Source organism: Cervus elaphus, chromosome 12 (genome assembly GCF_910594005.1).
Source record: "Cervus elaphus chromosome 12, mCerEla1.1, whole genome shotgun sequence".
Classification (NCBI taxonomy): Eukaryota; Metazoa; Chordata; class Mammalia; order Artiodactyla; family Cervidae; genus Cervus; species Cervus elaphus.
Genome location: NC_057826.1, coordinates 1,323,689 through 1,341,658, shown reverse-complemented (window position 1 = coordinate 1,341,658; position 17,970 = coordinate 1,323,689). Strand labels below are relative to the sequence as shown.

At 53.8% G+C, this 17,970-nt stretch overlaps 1 protein-coding gene across 6 annotated transcripts in view; it reads right to left on the bottom strand.

Annotated features, from left to right (window-relative positions):
- The window catches only part of TTC7B (tetratricopeptide repeat domain 7B), a 265,511-nt gene that overhangs the window by 59,643 nt on the left and 187,898 nt on the right, over positions 1 to 17,970 (bottom strand). For all 6 annotated transcript variants that reach the window (XM_043920987.1, XM_043920988.1, XM_043920989.1 and 3 more), the window contains exon 16: positions 2,470 to 2,586. In XM_043920987.1, the coding sequence (XP_043776922.1) occupies positions 2,470 to 2,586 (117 nt within the window). The remainder of the gene's footprint in view (positions 1 to 2,469; positions 2,587 to 17,970) is intronic.

Sequence of the window (17,970 nt, the reverse complement as noted above, 5' to 3'; positions counted from 1 at the left end):
TGCCAGCCCCGGGGGGGGTGCTGTGGGGGTGGGAGCAGGGGGGGAGACCCCAAGGGTGAGTGAAGACCGCCCCCCCCCCCCCACGCAACACCTCAGACACAGGGGCGCCTGAGCCCTGTCGGCAAGGGCCTTCTGCAGCCTGAAGCCAGCCTCCTCCTGCCAGGGGGCTTTCTGCTTCCCAGGCAGGGCCACTTCTCAGCAACCTGCTCATGTGCCTCTGGCCTTTTCTAGAACCCCGTGTGACCCGACGGGGGCTGCCGGGCCCAGAGCTGCCCTGATCTGGGGACCGCGGGGCGCTGTCCCTGCTGAGTCCCCCCGCCCCCCGCCCTGCTCTGGGCCAGGGCCGCGGCCCCCGACCGCGCGGCGAGGGTGTCTACATCTGAGAAACGCTTTATTTGTACCCCAGAGAAAACGCAGTTCCAAGAGCCGGCAGGAAGCGCCTTAGGCAGGCGCTGGTGGCCGCCGCCCCTCCCCGAGGCCGCCAGAGAAGCCGAGGGTCCTGGGCACCCCCACCCTCCCGCCCCGTCCTCTCTGCCCGGAGCCAGGCTCCACCCTGCGCCACCCCGAAGACCCTCCGGCACACGGAGAAAGCGTGCCCACAGCCCAGGCATTTGGTGAAGTATTTTTAAAGAGCTTTCCGATTCTGCTATCTGTTTTTTTTTCCTCCTCACATTCAATATTCTTGGTTGCTACGTGGGAGGAAATGTGGGGAGGTGGGAGAGGTGTGGAGAAAGGGGGAAAATTGGCAACGCGAGAGCTGGTGGATTTCTCTTCTCATTTCTAGGGGAGCACAGACAAAGGCCTGAGTTCCAGTGGGAAGCAGTCAGCTCCGCAGTGTCGCCTGTGGCCCGGCTCGTGGCAAAGACCCTCCCCACGCCCCGAATCCTGCTGCTGCCGGGAGACCGGGAGTCAGGGCTTTGGGGACAGAAGTGTGGACGTTTCCTATTGCTGCCTACAGACTGAGAAGGTAGAATTCTCTAAAAACTAGGGTGAGCTTTATCACTAGAACATACCCACAGAAGGGAGGAGGCCCGTCTCATGGGTGTCTTTTCCCCGAGGGGAGATGGGCATGGGGGCCTCCCTGCCTGCACCGGGAGCTCATGAGACAGGGCCCATACGCTAAGCCCGCTCCTCCTTCACCTCCTCAGCCCTGCTCTGAGGGTCTAAGGCTTCACTGACTGCCCAGTTCTGACCACCTCTTCCCTGTGTCTCTCACACCAGCGGCTGTGCTCCGCCAGCCCTTCGAAGCACGAAGCTTGGCCCCATCTCCCTTTCTCTCTCCCTGGAGTCGCCCCAGACTCTCCTGATGTCGCTTGGCCCCCAGTCCCATCACCACTGTCCTTGTGGAAGCCCCGCCTGAGCCCACATACCCTCCCGCCACCGGCCTCCCCAGGGCTGGGCCAGACCCTGAACACATCCATGACTTACACATTTCAGACTCCTGATTCTTAAGAGTAGAAGGCAGGCTATCCATACATCCTGCTGCGAACCTGAACATATTCCGAGTGTGTGAGTGGTTGTCTGAATTCACCTGAATCACCAGGCCCCCTTTTCCTTAAATCACTTCCTTCACAGGTCTGGGCACACTTTGTGATCTGGACATTTGCTGGGAACAACCGCCCAAGACTTGAAGATGATGCTTTTCGGGGATGTACTGGGAGAGGACTAGTGGACTGCCTAGCAGACATCCCCCACAGAATCTGCCCGCGCGGTGTGGGGCTTTGACTGACTGGGACTGATCAGGCCGTTTCACAGCTCTGGGGGGCAGAGTTGCCCAGTGGAAAACCTACCAATTTTGTCTGGTTGAGATACAATCAGTGTCTTTAGAGAAGACAACCCCAAACAATACGTTTCATTGTTCTATATGATATTACTGTTTTAATATTTATTTGCAAATGCATTTCAGCATATCTAGTTTTCAAATTCTTCTTTGAATGGGTCTTAAGAGTTTACTGCTTCCTTCATTAGTTAATGAGATAAATAAAACCTTTGATACACGCTTCCTGTATATTTGCTTGAGTCATGATTTTAGCTTCTTGAAAATTCCAGTTTATCACCCCAATAGCAATTTCTACTCTCGCTGGTAGGATGTGGCCTGTTATCCAATCAGGTCTTTTAAATAATACCGTTAGAACACCATCTGGAATATATAATTGACTAGTCTATCCACAAATCACTAGCAAGACGGTAAGACGCGCCAAAGGAATTATGTAAATGACTGGTTGAGTGAAAGCAGAAGGAGATGATCAGGATTGAGCCTAGCCGGCCACCGTGGCGGCAAAAGCATAAGAAACCCATGACTTGGCGGATTCATCAGACGCTAGGAGAAAGTCCCCTTAAAGATGGAGCGTGAGGCTCCGCCGCGGGCCCGGGGGTGCCCGGGTCTAGAGAGTCCGTCCCGCTAGATGCCGGGCGGGACGGCCGGAGCGGCGGGCGCCACGCGATGCCCGCACAACGGAGGCCTCTTACCTGGGGTTGGTCAGGTTGTAGCAGGATTTCCAGATCTGTAGCATGTGCTTACACGTGAGCAGCGCCTCGTCCGGGCCCCGGGAGAGGGACTCCAGCTTCACTTTGGAAAACAGCAGTCTGCGTGGGGAGACAGAGGGGGAGGACACAGCTCAGACCAGAGCCCCCGGCAGGACGGCAGTGGCCGGGAGCTCTGCGGAACCCTGCTGGGCTGGCCACAATGTCCAATGTCCAAATGTCCGTTCGGGTTTTTCCCTAAGAAACCGGAGCAGGCTTTTTGGCCACCCTACAGAAGCGGGCGTCCAAAGGCTGGACCCGAGGGAAGCGGCGGCGGCCAAGGACGCCGGAGCTCACGGGGCAGGATCCGGCCTTGCCGGAGTCTCACCACCACGGCGATGCCGGCACAGCGCCGCCACGGGTGGTCAGGTGAAAGGCATCGGAGCGGCTAATTTCATTCAGGACACGAGATTTTACTGAGAGAGCGCTTTTTAGAGCACAACCAACTTAGCTGCAAAACCTCAAAAATCCATCAAAAGTGAATTTTGATTTATTTACAAAACTACACGCGATGTGACTCGGTTGATGTAAATATCTATCAGTAACCCTACACAGTGATCGTCATTACATGAAGGAGCTGACAGCTTGGACCGAGGGCTCATGGAAAGCGGGGCTTGGGCTAAGGCCTCCCCTCTGTGGTCGCTCCAGCCCTGCTCTGAAGGGGCGAGGACTTCACCAAGTCAGCCGCAATCGCTGCCTCTCTCTCCCCGTTTTTGGCGCTGCCCAGGGCTCCGTCCAGGGCCCTCAGTGTAGCCCCTTCTCCCCTTCCTGGCCTCTCAGAGTTTCTCTGCGTGCACAGTCTGCTGATTCCTCTGGCATCAGTTCCCTGGGTGCCTGGGCTCATCACCACTGCCCTGGTGAAGCCTGAACCCAGATTCTGTCCTGATGGTCATCTGTCCTCTCACTTTCCCGGCTCTGAGAAATCATATATAAAGAAATCATATCTAAAAATCATTCTCATTCCCAGCTCAAGAAACTACAATGATTCCTTACCGACTGTAATGACAAGTCAAAATTCCTTATCGAGTCCTTTAAGATTCTGCCCACTGGCCACACTATGTCACCGTCCCATTTGGTGCCGAGTTTTCCGCTGGGCTCTTTACTCCTACCAGCGCAATTCACTGTGGAGAGCACGCGTGTGCGCTGAGTCGTGTCTGCTAATGGACTGTAGCCTGCCAGGCTCCTCTCTCCATGGGATTTTTCAGGCATGAATACTTGAATGGATTGCCATTTCCTTCTCCAAGAGATCTTTCCAACCCAGGGATTGAACTCCTGTCTCCTGCGTTGCAGGCGGATTCTTTTACCACTGAGCCACCTGGGAAGCCCCAGGTAATTCACCAAAGTCTGTGTTTTTATCATAACTCTAAGAGTACATGCCATGTTCTCAATCTTAGTCTCTACTAATCCACGTCTCTCGTTGATTCCTCGTGAATTCATCTAAAACCCCATCTCATCAAACAAGTCTCCCACGGACACCACTTAATCACACCTTTATCTTTACTCCGTGTGCACCATAGGCGTGCTGAGTCACTTCAGTCCTGTCCGGCTCACTGCGACCCCGTGGACTATAGCCCACAGGCTCCTAGGTCCATGGGGTGTTCTAGGCAAGACTCCTGGAGTGCATTGCCATTTTCTCCTCCGGGGGATCTTCCCGATCCAGGGATCACACCTGCGTCTCCTGCATCTCCTGCATTGGCAGGCGGGTTCTTTACCATTAGCACCACCAGTCCTTGTGAGATGGTGTTTGTTGTTAATTAAAAGATGACAAAGACAGGGAGGAGCCCCCGCTTGTAAAGTCTTCTGTGTGTCCTCGCTTGGCCCTTCACGGAGCATCTCAGTGTCACTGTTGTAAGGACCTTCTTGGTCGGTGGGCTTTATCTCCCTTCAACAAGAAAATCCTAGTGTCTTTCTCTGGCCTCCCTTCCACAGTGCGTAGCACCGTGAGGTCAACAGGCTTCAAATCAGCATTTTCTCTCTAAATCACAGAAGATAAAGAAAAATGCTTCTAGTGATTTTAAAGTTAGACCTATAGGAGAATTCCTCACTACAGACTACGCATTTGAAGGCAGGCACTTCTGAGGGGGACAGTCTCTTTTCCCTATGAGAGGCGGAATAAGGCTGGTCCTGAGAGGCCTTATCAGGCCTCCCTCTGAACGGACCCTGGATGCCCGAGCAGGCGCTGGTGGCCCCCGGGGGTCCGGGCTGCGGCGCCTCAAGCCCGGGGCTGCAGAAGCTGGTGGGGAGGAACAGCAGGCCAGGAACGCTGGCGGCGGGGCCTGGCCCACCAGCGGGCAGGCAGAGAGAGCAAGGCCAGACGCGGAACAGGGCTTGGCTTCGGCTCAAAAACACCTCAAGAAGCGACACTCCCGGAGGCCTTTCCATGACTGCCTGCAGGGAACGGCAGCTACTCAGGCTGTCTTGAGGGGTTTTTAAGGAGGCAGAAGTTGACTTCACGCGTGTCTTCATGAGTCTGGAAGGTAGTGGGAGTAATTTTTCACCAGAAAGTGTTAAAAGTGAAGGTGAAAATGTGAGTCACTCAGTCGTGTCTGACTCTTTGCAACCCCATGGACTGTAGCCCGCCAGGCTCCTCTGCCCACGGGATTCTCCAGGCGAGAGTACTGGAGGGGGTTGCCATGCCCTCCTCCAGGGGATCTTCCTGACCCAGGGATGGAAGCCTGGTCTCCTGCACTGCAGGCGGATTCTTTACCGCTGAGCCACCCGGGAAGCCCATGTTTCCAGCAGAGTCTTCCAGCAAACACAGATCACCTGGGAGACGCGTAACAGAGAAAGCAGGGCTGCTGAGTGGTCACCTGTCAGCATGTGGGGGAGACCTGCTTGGACGCCAGACCTCATGGGTGATGGTTGGGCACCAAGCCGTTTGGGCCAGTGGGCCACCCCGCCAGGACCACAGTGGGTTCTCTGAGGCCCCCGGGTCCTCTGAGTGAGCCAGGCTCAAAGCGGGCCTGCCCACGGGGGACAGGATTGGGGGGAAGGTTCCCCCGCCCAGCAAGCAGCCGGGGCTCTGAGAGCAGTTATCACCACCCCTGTAACTGTACAGGATGCCAGAGCTGACTCCAGGCCACAGCTTGGGAGAGCAGTTCTGTGCAAGGCTTCTTGGCGGAAAAAGAACTTCTAATTAACATGAAATAACAGCTTTCAAACACTTGATTCAGGATGTGGAGTTGAAAAGGTGTGGGCTGGATTTCAGAGAACCCAACAGGAAGAACAACAGTACAACTGCTGAGCCCAAGTGATGGGAGAGGCACCTGGCCGTGGAGGAAAGGAGAGGAGCGTGAAGGAGAAGCTGGGGCGGCAGCGGGGCCGGGGGACAGGGGGGCTGGGGGCCTGGGGGACAGGGGGCCTGGGGGCCTGGGGACGGGGGGCCTGGGGACGGGGGGCCTGGGGGACGGGGGGGCCTGGGGGACGGGGGGGCCGGGGGACAGGGGGGCCGGGGGACGGGGGGCCTGGGGGACGGGGGGGCTGGGGGCCTGGGGACAGGGGGGCCTGGGGACCTGGGGGACAGGGGGCCTGGGGACGGGGGGCCTGGGGACGGGGGGCCTGGGGACGGGGGGGCTAGGGGACAGGGGGCCTGGGGGCCTGGGGACGGGGGGCCTGGGGGACAGGGGGGCCGGGGGACAGGGGGGCCGGGGGGCCTGGGGGCCTGGGGACGGGGGGCCTGGGGGACAGGGGGCCTGGGGGACAGGGGGGCCGGGACGGGGGGCCTGGGGACAGGGGGGCCTGGGGGACAGGGGGGCCTGGGGACGGGGGGCCTGGGGGATAGGGGGGCTGGGGACAGGGGGGCTGGGGCCTGGGGACAGGGGGGCCGGGACAGGGGGGGCCGGGGGCCTGGGGACGGGGGGCCTGGGACAGGGGGGCCGGGGGGCAGGGGGGCCTGGGGGACAGGGGGGCCTGGGGACGGGGGGCCTGGGATGGGGGGGCCTGGGGGACAGGGGGGGCCGGGACAGGGGGCCTGGGGACAGGGGGGCTGGGGACAGGGGGGCCTCGGGGCCTGGGGGCGGGGGGCCTGGGGGACAGGGGGCCTGGGGACAGGGGGGCTGGGGGACGGGGGGGCCTGGGGACGGGGGGCCTGGGGGACGGGGGGGCCTGGGGGACAGGGGGGCCGGGACAGGGGGCCTGGGGACAGGGGGGCTGGGGGACAGGGGGCCTGGGGGCCTGGGGACGGGGGGCCTGGGGGACAGGGGGGCCTGGGGACAGGGGGGCTGGGGACGGGGGACCTGGGGGCCGGGGGGGCAGAGCCGCTCGGCCACCGTCAGGCGCGTCCAGCACGATGGCAGACGTCCGGGAACCCTGAGTCTGGCCTGCCCTTGAAGGCAGGCAGAGGCAGGGACAGAGGCCAGGCCCCAGAGACCGGGCCCTGGGCCTGGCTGGTGCGGCAGAGAACAAAGCCAGAACACCCTGGGACTCCCGGCGCCCTTTTCGCTGAGCACTCGCACATCTCAGGGCTGTTGAAAACACCTGGCTGGGGGCACGTTCCACTAGGACAGACGGAAGAGACACACGCAGCGGATGGCATTCATGGGCCGCGGTCGATGTCCCAAGAGGCTGTGGATCCCACCTATGGAGGAGACCCTGAGGCAGAAGTCCCGGGACCGACCAGCCCCGGCTATCTCAGCGCGCTGAGCTGTGGATGCGATGGAGGCACAGGGTGGACGGGCTACACACACCCCAGTCCAACCACGGCCCAGTGGGTTGTTTCTCCAAGTACAGTCAGATATCACATGCTGGGAAAATGGTCTCTTCCTGTCCCCTACACCTGGCTCAAAGTCCATTAATCTAATTTAAAAACTTTTTGTTCAGAGACTCCTCGAATACTTATAGGAAATTAATGAAGACTAGAACTTCCCTACAATACCCATCTGACGACGTTCCTGGAGCCCAAATCTAGCATCTCGAGCCATGCCTCTGAGGGCCGGGCTCCTGCCCATGTGCGCCCCCCACCAGGGGCACCCCCATCCCAGTCACGAGCGACTTCTCCGAGGTCACCCTCCTTGCGCCACTGAGTCTGTGTGCGTGCTGCTCCTTCTGTCTGCAACTGCTTTTCCATCCGTTTCTGCTTTTTAAGCCTCCTCTACTTATCTTTCAAGGTTCAGGTCAGACCTCTTTGCCCCCCAACCACTGAAGCCAGCCATAAGTAAACAGAGGCTTAGACTCCCAAATGGAAATGCAATTCCAGAAAATATAAGAGCTCTCCACTGTGGAATAATGAGCTATAAGCCAGGAAGCTTCTGCTCTCAAGACAAGTGAAATAATAACAATAACCACAGTGGCTGCCAGACACTGTAAACATGTAATCAGCAATTCTTACAACATCTCTGCAAGTCAGGCCGAAAGCTAAGTCTTCCGCCCGAGTTCACACAGCTGGTTCCTGGCAGACCAGAAATGTAAACCCAAACCCACTTGACTCCAAAGCACAGAACAAGAAACACAGAGAATGACTTAAAATATTCTAAACATACTACTGACACTAATGAAGATATGTAGCATTTTCTAATCCACTGTTAAATATTTAAAACCCTAAAATGTGCAAGTGGTAAAAACTCCACCTACAATGCAGGAGACACAGGAGGCATGGGTTTGATCTCTGGGTCAGGAAGCTCCCCTGGAGGAGGAAATGGCACCTTACTCCTGTATTCTTGCCTGGAGAATCTCCTAGACAGAGGAGCCTGGCGGGCTACAGTCCATGGAGTCACAAAGAATTGGACACAACTGAGCACGCATCTGGAGACAAAATGTGCAAAGATCTCTGTTAGATACTGTGTGGAAGAGAAAGAGGCATAAAATATAGTTCCTTGCCCTCAGAGAATACATAGTCCAATCAGTAAAAAACGCTTGCCACAAACATTAGGTGAGACTCTGGCTTAAGCACAGATTGTATGTGCATGTGTTAGTTGCTCAGTTGTGTCCAACTCTCTGTGACCCCGTGGACTGTAGCTCTCCAGGCTCCTCTGTCCATGGAACTCTCTAGACAAGAACACTGGAGTGGGTTGCCATTTCCTTCTCCAGGGGATCTTCCCGACTCAGGAAGCCCTGAGATTTGCGCAGGGCTGCAGGAAAAGAGGAGTTGGGGCTGCTGAAGTGTTGTTCCTAGGATGCATCATATGTGATTCGGAAAGAAATGGTAACATTTGCTTGTGCTTTTTGTGACTTGCTTCTTCCCTCAAAAGTTAGGTGCATATAAAACTCTAGACATTTGAAGGACACAGTTAATCAAGGTTTTTACTTTTCATTAAAACTACTAGAAATAATATTTTACCCTATTTTTTGAGAATTTTTTGAGAATCCCAGAGTAACTCTTGAAATAACTGTCTGGCTTAGTGTAGAGCTCAGAGAGAAGATGTGGGCCCCTGGAGGAGCTCTGGGGTCTGTGGCAGAGTGACTTCTCATCGGGCACCTTGGGCAATGTACCAGGGCCATGTTTAATCTCTAATCTCACCCCCAGGAAGATTTCCTCACTCCTGGACACCGTACCTCTAGCACGCCCTTCTGGTTGAGCTTTACCCTGGGCCCCACGCCCATGAGTCCCAGACATGACCTCTCCCAGGCCCTCCTACCTCCCTGCCTGTGTTCTCTGCCTGCCTGCGGGTCTCCTCCCCAACGCCAATGCAGGTCCCTCTGTCTGACATTCCTGATCTGCTCCCCAGGCAGCAGCTAGCTCCTTCCTCATCTCATTTGCATATTTCTTTTCATCTGTTTACTCATAAACATAGACAGTGTATTAAAAAGACATCACTTCGCTGACAAAGGTCCATCTAGTCAAGGCTATGGCTTCTCCAGTAGTCATGTATGGATGTGACAGTTGGACTATAAAGAAAGCTGAGTGCCGAAGAATTGATGCTTTTGTACTATGGTGTTGGAGAACACTCTTGAGAGTCCCTTGGACTGCAAGGAGATCCAACCAGTCCATCCTAAAGGAAATCAGTCCTGGGTGTTCATTGGAAGGACTGATACTGAAGCTGAAGCTCCAATACTTTGGCCACCTGATGTGAAGAGCTGACTCATTGGAAAAGACTCTGATACTGGGAAACATTGAAGGCAAGAGGAAAGGGGGGGCGACAGAGGATGAGATGGTTGGATGGCATCATCGACTCAGTGGACATGAATTAGAGTAAACTCCAGAAGACAGTGAAAGACAGGGAAGTCTGGCATGCAGTCCATGGAGTCACAAAGAGTTGGACATAACTGAGCAACTGAACAACAGATCTATGCAGTGGTCAATGTGCCTGATAACGAATTTGTTCATCTTTTTGTCAGTCATTTAAAAAAGTGCCTAATATGCCCTTGAGGCCACAAAGAGGAGTCAGACGTGGTATTTCTCCCCTCACCAAAAGCTCACAGTCTAGTGTTCTATACACAGAATATGTGATAAACACAGATAGACATATGGACAAGGTTATCTGGCAGTGCAAAAGGAAGGAGACAGGGTCTTCCTGGGGGGCCATGGAGGACAACCAAGAGGGACTTTTCTAGTTAGGGTGAGATGGGCTCTGGGGAGAGGCCTTCCAGGCAGGCAGATGGGCCATCTCAAGCCAAGGCAGGAGTGTCCCCGTGTGCTCAAAGAATGGGGTCTGGCGTCTGGGATATAAGGCTGGGACCTGAGCAAAAGACAAAAGAGGAGATATCGATGAATCTGAAATCTAGTCTGCCTCACTAAGCTTTCTAATGAAGAACTGTCAATGACAATAAATTAGGAAAGTTTAGAGAAATACTATAGTAATAAATTCCCTCCAATCTTATTTGACAGCATAAAAAGCGCACATATTAATAAACAAAACGCTCACTAATCAGCAGATCAGTCAACGCTGCGCTCAGCGCAGCTGATTCAGAAAGAGCATCCCGGGAAGCCTGAACGTCTGGTATTTCACGCTGATCTGTTTGCTGCTCTCGGCTCGGCCTGCCAGGGACCTGTCTTTGTTTATCTGCTGAATGTCGGCCGGGATGCAAAACAGCTGTGCAGAAAATGCCTGTGGTGTTCGCCCAAGCGGGGCAGTGGCCAGGGGACCTCGAACGCCGCCCCCATCTCTCTCTCCCGGGGGCTGAGCTGAGGGCTGGCGTGGACCGGCTGCCAAACACCTGCCGGCAGCGCCACCGGGCGGAAGAGCAGAGCCGGCAGGGGTGGGAGGAGGCAGGTGCGCTGAGACGCAGTTTGACGTTGGGAAGACGGTTGGACAGCCACGGAGCAGGCGGGAGAGAAGCCGAGCGAGGCGCCGGGAGCACGCGGTGAGGCGGAGGAGGGCGGAAACCCGACGCCGGTGAGTCATCAGCGGGACGGACGGAGTCCGAGCGCTGAGCGGGCCCCTCGCCGGTCACGGACGGGCCGTCATCAGACACCGCCGACCAGCCCTCCAACACCGGGGCCAGCGGCTGCCCTCAGGTTCCAGGCTGGCTTTGGTGAAGGAAATCCATCTCGACTCCTCCTCGCCTGCATTTCTGACGGCCTGCTGGTCTCAGAGCCCTGGCTCTCCCGCTGGATTTCCGCAGCAGGCCGATCCCGGGAGGGGGTGTTCTCTGCAAGACCTCTGACCCAGGCTGACTCACCGCCGCCGGAGGGAGCGGGGCTGGGACTGGTCCCCAGGCCACCTGGCCTGGCGCGTCTCCACGGGCTCAGCCACCCCCAGGCGCACCAGGACGGTGGGCACAGCTGCGCAGGCCCAGGGCTGACGCTCCCGGACCCCGAGGACCCTCTGAGGACAGGTGGAAGGAGGCGGGTATGGCACCAGTCACGTGATGGCTTCCATGAGCCATCAGACACTGCTTGGGGAACAAATCATTCACGGAGATCGTCCAACAAACATCATCTGAATGAATGATCTGTCTGCTCAGCTATCACAGGAAACACACAGTTTCCTTCATCACCTGACTCACCTAATTGCTGTCTGACATCTGTTCATTGACTATTAGAAAAAGGAAAAAAAAAAAAAATATATATATATATATAGCTTTTTCCAATTAACCCAAACCTGGGAAAGACCTTGACAGTCCTGCAGTGAATGCTTTGCTACTCAAGAATGTGGTCAGGGCAGGCACCTTCTGCATTCCCTGGGAACCTGTGAGAAATGCAGAAAATCCACCCACTCTAGACCCAATGGGGGTTTCCCTGGTGGCTCAGACAGTAAAGAATCTGCCTGCAATCCAGAAGACCTGGGTTCGATCCCTGGATTGGGAAGATCCTGTGGAGAAGGAATGGCAATCCACTCCAGTGTTCGTGCCTGGAGAATCCCATAGACTGAAGAATCTGTTGGGCTACAGTCCATGGGGTCAAAAATTCAGACATGACTGAAGTGACAGAGCAGGCACTAGACCTGATGAATTAGAATCTTCATGTAACAAGATTCCTAGGTGATGTGTGTGCAAATTTAAGTTCAAAAAGCACCACTCTACTTCATAACTCTCCATTTTTACTTTCAATGGTCTGATTTTTTTTTTTAAAGACCTCCAGGAAAACACTCCCCATAGTCCCTACACTTAGGCAATTCTGTGTTTATTTCATTCCAGTAAGAATTTTGAAGGTATTTTATTCTTCAGTGGCCATTCTGATCAACCACTTACATTAAGCTCATAAATGAAGGGCAGCCCCCACCCTGTCGTCTTGAGCCTTCCTTTCCTTTTAGAGAGATTCTCTGGGTGACTTTCTGGTGGCTGTGCTATAGGAAATGGCAACCCATTCCAGTATTCTTGCTTGGAAAATCCCATGGACAGAGGAGCCTGATGGGCTACAGTCCATGGGGTCACAGAGAGTCAGACACGACTGAGCAGCTAAACCACAGCAAGGTCCTTGCTGAGCATGGCCAGTGAGCACCACTCACCCCGTCACCCACAGAGAGGGCGCCGGAGTCTGCAGAGCACTGGGTCGTCGCCACCGCCCAGGGCGTCTGCCTCAGGGCTGGAAAACTCAAAGGTCTTCCTGAACCAGGCAAGTAAACAGGAGCTGGCTTCAAGGCCTCTTTGGAGTCATGCCTGCCCACCCCAAAGCTAATAAAATCCAGACATTTCTGAGATGTGCATTGACTTACAGGAACTCTGCTAACAGAAGTCTGCCCATGGCTACCAGGCAGACACCCCTGGTCTGCGAGCTCCTCAGAGGCTGAGCCCCTGGTGGACGCCAGCTCGGCTGGCTATCAGAACCACAAAGGGAGGTTTGAAGATCGTGGCTCTAATCACGAGAGCAGTGTTCCTAGGAACGAAGAGCGGCTGGCCCAGGGGGCTCATTGCCCAACTTCTCTGGGAGCCTCTACCGCTGAGGAAGTTCTGGAAATGCGACCACGCTCAGGCCCGCGGCGGCCGGGGAAGCAGACCCCGCACAGGGTGCTGGCAGGTGTGGGGGGTCCCCCGCCGGCCTGTCTCCCCCGCCCAGGCTCCCCGACCTGCTGGCTCTGGGAGCACGGACGCCACGTCTGTTTGGCCAAAGCCCCGCGGGCGGACGCCTGGCTTTAAGGGCCCGCGCCGAGGATGGCCGCCCGGCCTCCTCCCAGGACGGGCAGGGCCTCCCGCTGGGCCCCGTATCAGTTACACTCTGCTGTGCCTTTCAGTCGAAGTGTCAACAATCTGGATACTCCCCCATCCTCCTAGCGATATTTTTAGAACAAACAAACAACTGACATATTTAGCGGCAATAAATCACCCTGAGAAACCCCGGTTTGGCTCATTTTTTGCTCCCATTTTAGCTACTAATCTCAACTCCGATGAGGGTCCTGGAACCTCAGCTGGAAATGCCGGGGGCGGGCTGAGCGAAAACACGTGCGCATCACGCCACCCAGACCTGGGAGAGCCGCTCCTGCGAGTGACGTGCTCGCAACGGGAGCGGTGTCCTTCAGTGCCATCCTCAGAGCAGCGGTCAGGACGGCCTCCCGGGCACCGTCTGCCCAGGTGGAACCGGGGCGGAGGGGGTGCAGAGACGCAGGAGGCCCAGAAGCCGCCCTGGGGCTGGCGAGCGAGTCTGTGAGCAACGGTCTGGGGCCCGGAGAGCCGTCTGCTATGGAAAGACGCGCACAGGAAAAACTGGAAAGCACCCTTTCCCCAGCTCTAAAATTAAAGACTTCATTCTCTCTGAACCACAACCACCACTGATTGCCTCTAACACCGAGCGGGCGAACCTAGAGCCGATCCGCCCATCGCCGGCGGTGTCCCGGCGGTGGAGCAGGGAGTCGGAGCCCCGGGGCCACCAGAGGGGTCCCTTCATCTTTACTTCTGACTCAGCTGCCACGGCCGAGGTCTCCCCGTGGCCCCACATCTGAGGATGGGGGCCCCTGCAGGGATACAGGCAGACACGCTGAAAGGACGAGGACCCTGCGATCACCCAGACCCAGAGGGAAGGGGGCTCGGCCCGCCGAGACACGGACTCACAGGAAGCCCTGAAGCTCTGTGACGGACGCGCAGCGGCTCCACCCAGAGTCAGGACGGGAGCCAAGCGGGGGAGGCGCGCGGTGCCCGACGCGGGCTGGCGCTGCGGGAGCGGTGGAGCGGGCGCTCAGAGGCCGCGCGGGGCAGGGTCCTCGCACAGCACTGCTCCCGTGACTCTGGGGCGCTTTGCCCTCACCCTCTCTCAGCACATCGGGAGGTATGGTTCGGCTCTGCTCATCCCCCAGGTGCCCAGGGAGGCCTGGGGCTGCGGCTCCCGAGCAGTACAGGTGGTGGTCCGTGTTCCCAAGCGCTCAGCGCGCCACAGTGGCCCCCGGGCCTCACGCTGTGAGCTGTGTGGGGAGAAGGCCCCCTCGGCCTTGGCTCTGCTGGCACAGATCGGCAGAAAGCAGCACCCCCAACACCATCCTTCACTGCCGCTGCTGTTCAGTTGCCAAATCGTGTCCAATTCTTTGTGACCCCATGGACTGCAGCACTCCAGGCCTCCCTGTTCATCACCAACTCTCAGAGTTTACCCAAGCTCATGTCCATTGAGTCAGTGATGCCCTCCAACCATCTCATCCTCTGTCCTCCCCTTCTCCTCCTGCCTTCAATCTTTCCCAGCATCAGGGTCTTTTCCAATGAGTCAGTTGTTCGAATCAGGTGGCCAAAGTATCAGGAGCTTCAGTTTCAGCATCAGTCCTTCCAGTGAATTTTTCTTTTTTTTTCCAGTGAATATTCAGGGTTGGTCTCCTTTAAGATGGACTGGTTTGATCTCCTTGCAGTCCAAGGGACTCTCAAGAGTCTTCTTCAGCACCACAGTTCAAAGGCATCAGTTCTTTGGCACTCAGCCTTCTTTACAGTCCAAGTCTCACATATAACACTAATCATACAGTACTTGTCCTTTTGTGACTGATTTATTTTAATAGCGTAACATCCTCTAGTTTCATCCATGTTGTGGCATATTTCATAGCATATTTCAGATTTCCTCCTTTTTTTTTTTTTTTAGAATTTCCTTCCTTTTTGAAAACTGAATCATATTCCATTGTATATGGAGCACATTTTGCTTATCTATCCATGGACACTTGGGTGATTTCTACCTTTTGGGTCTTATGAATAGTGCTATTATGAACATGAGTGTAAAACCTCTGTTCCTTCTTTCAATTCTTTTGAATATTTACCCAGAAGTAGAATTGCTGGATCATACAATAATCTATTTTTATTATTTTGAGGAACTGCCATACTATTTTCCACAGCAGCTGCACATTTTACATTCCCACCAGCAGAGCACAAGAGTTCTGGCTTCTCCACACCCTCTCCAACACTTGTTTCTATCTGCTGTTGTTTTTTTTTTTTAAATAATAGCCATCCTAATGGCATCTCATTGTGGTTTTGATTTGCTTTCCCTAATGATTAGTGATGCTAAGAATATTTCCATGGGCTCATTGGCCACTTGAATATCTGCTTTGGAGAAAGGTCTATTCAAGTCCTTTGTTCTTTTTTTTTTTTTGAGTTTTTGTTGTTGTCGTTATGGAAGTCTGATTTTAAGCAGGCTACTGCAGCACTGACTCTGCTCCACTTTGATCTGTGGTATCTTTTAGGCAGCCACCCACTACCCTCTGTGCAAAGGTCCCCCAGCTCGTATCTGAAGAAGGGGCGTCATCAGTTACTGAGGGGTGACCGAGAGTTACCGTGCACTCATCACTCCCAGACGTCCTTCCACGGGTCATTTCTCCAGTTTAACAGGATCAACAGCCTCTTTCCTTGTGTTCCAACTTTCCATCAAATACAGATTTAATGGACATGTTCATTACCCCATCACTCAGCTCAGACATAAAAATAGCCCATAACACCTGGCCTCTCAGTAATCACTACCTCAAAACATTACTCAATACGATATTTCAACTTAAAACTGAGTTTCTCTGAGAGTGTGTGTGAAGTGAGACAGAGTGAGAAGGCGTAGTCTTACTTGCCAAGTAATGACTTGTTTTAAACCAGATATATACTCCACTCAAGAAAAGGATGGTCTTCATCATGTTTTCTGGTTTGTTGAAGAGATTAACAGAGGAGAGAGGGTGAAATCCTGCTCACAGGGATTGCTGGCTTGGAGGGAACATGAGCTGTCTTTGTTGTCCGTGGCAGCCTCTCCTGCACCTCCCACGGCAACTGGAATGTGCGGGGAGCGCAGAGTCTCCCAGGCACAAGCACAGAGGCTGAGGCCAGGCTGCCTGTGCTCAAAGCTCGACTCTGACACCTAGGAGATGCATTATCTCGGACAAACCACTTAACCCCTCTATGCCTTATCTGCAAAATGAGGATGATAATACTACCAACCTCTGGTATTCTTGTGATGATTGAAGTAGTTTAAAGTGTGTGAAGTGCTCATAGGCGTTGCCTGTATACCAAATGGGCTTCCCAGGTGGTGCTAGAACCTGCCGGCCAATACAGGATACATAAGTGACACAGGTTTGATGCCTGGGTTGGGAAGATCCCCTGGAGGAGGAAAAGGCAACCCACTCCAGTATTCCTGCCTGGAGGATCCCACGGACAGAGGAGCCTGGTGAAGACATACAACTGAGCAACTGAGCACGCATGCCCGTGTACAGAGCAGTGATGGCCGGAGAGCATCACTGCTGAATCAGTGCACAAAGGGGTGAGTGAGTGGAAGTTATATACGTTTCCATACAGCTAGTTCCTACTGGTGTAAAAAGAAACATGACTATCTGACAAAATCCGCTTCCATGTGTATGAGAGTAGACCATGTGCAGAAGAAGAGCTTGTCTTTCAAGCTGGGCACTTGAGGATTATCTCAACATCTGACATATCAAAGCCATGGATCAGAAAACACCATAAGGGCCCCTACTGTACTTTTACCTTTGATTGGTTTCAAGGGCTGCCTTCTGTGCTTTGGGTAACATGTGATGGCTTCTTACGTGTGCTGCTGATTTGATGACGGCTCTGAGAGCCTGGGACTAAGGGCCTTCATGTGCTCTATTTAAGTAGGAAATAGTAAAGTTCAGATCGACTGAAAATCTGTAATTAGGAAAGCTGTATAATCACAACTTGTGTCAGGACAAGAAACTATACCTGGGAGTGGCTGGGTACAGTTAGAAGCCATCAGAAGGCTGGGCTGAATTAGAATAAAACTCAGTTACACTAAAGTTCTCAAATGCGCCATTGGCACGATACTCTCTGATATATTTTCCAAAGACAAAAGTAACAGACTGTCAGCTCTCACTGCGATATTTTATCTAAAAATGAGTAATCCCAGGCAGAAGCACAAAGTCTTCGAGGGCCTGACCACACCCTGGTCACGCTGTCTTCAGAAGAGAGAAGTGTTTCCAACATCAGCTGGCATCGACTTCTACATTCTTGGACCAATAAGGAAAATTACTAAGCAAAATATATTAATCAATTAGGAAATCTTTGCCAAGCTGTATTTTAAAAGAACAACAGGGGCTCTTATACCAAGTACAAAAGACAGTGAATCTATCAGAATCAATGAACACAATATAAAAATGTGTATTTGGTTAAATTTTTTTTTCAGGAAAAACGTACAGTGTGTTAGAGACTTTTAGTATATAATCAGCAAATGCTAATTTTCCATCCTTTTCTTTAGGCATTTAATAGTTAAAGGCTTTGAGAAAACAAGTTTTCAACAGAAGAAAAAGGCAGTATTAGAGAAACAAACAAAGAAGACAAGACACATACAGAAACGACAGACATACATCCAACCATCTTTGATTATATTAAATGTGAAAGGGACAAATACTTGAGACAAAAGGCAGAACTTACCTGACTAAATAGAAAAGCAAAATCCTAAACTAAAAAACCTAAGAAAACTAAACAAAACCCCAGCTATAGAAGAAGAAATACTAGAAGAAATGATGTCTGAGAATTTTCTACGAACAATAAACGACACAGAGAAGACCAATTCACAGTTGAGAAGTCCCGAGCAGGATTCCCTCCTAGCTGCATCACAGTGAAAGTGCCGTGGGTCAGCAACGACGGCCATGACAGCAGACTAAAACATCTCAGGTGCGCTGAGGTCTACATTAGAATGCACCAAGGCTGAACTTCTCAACACTGACA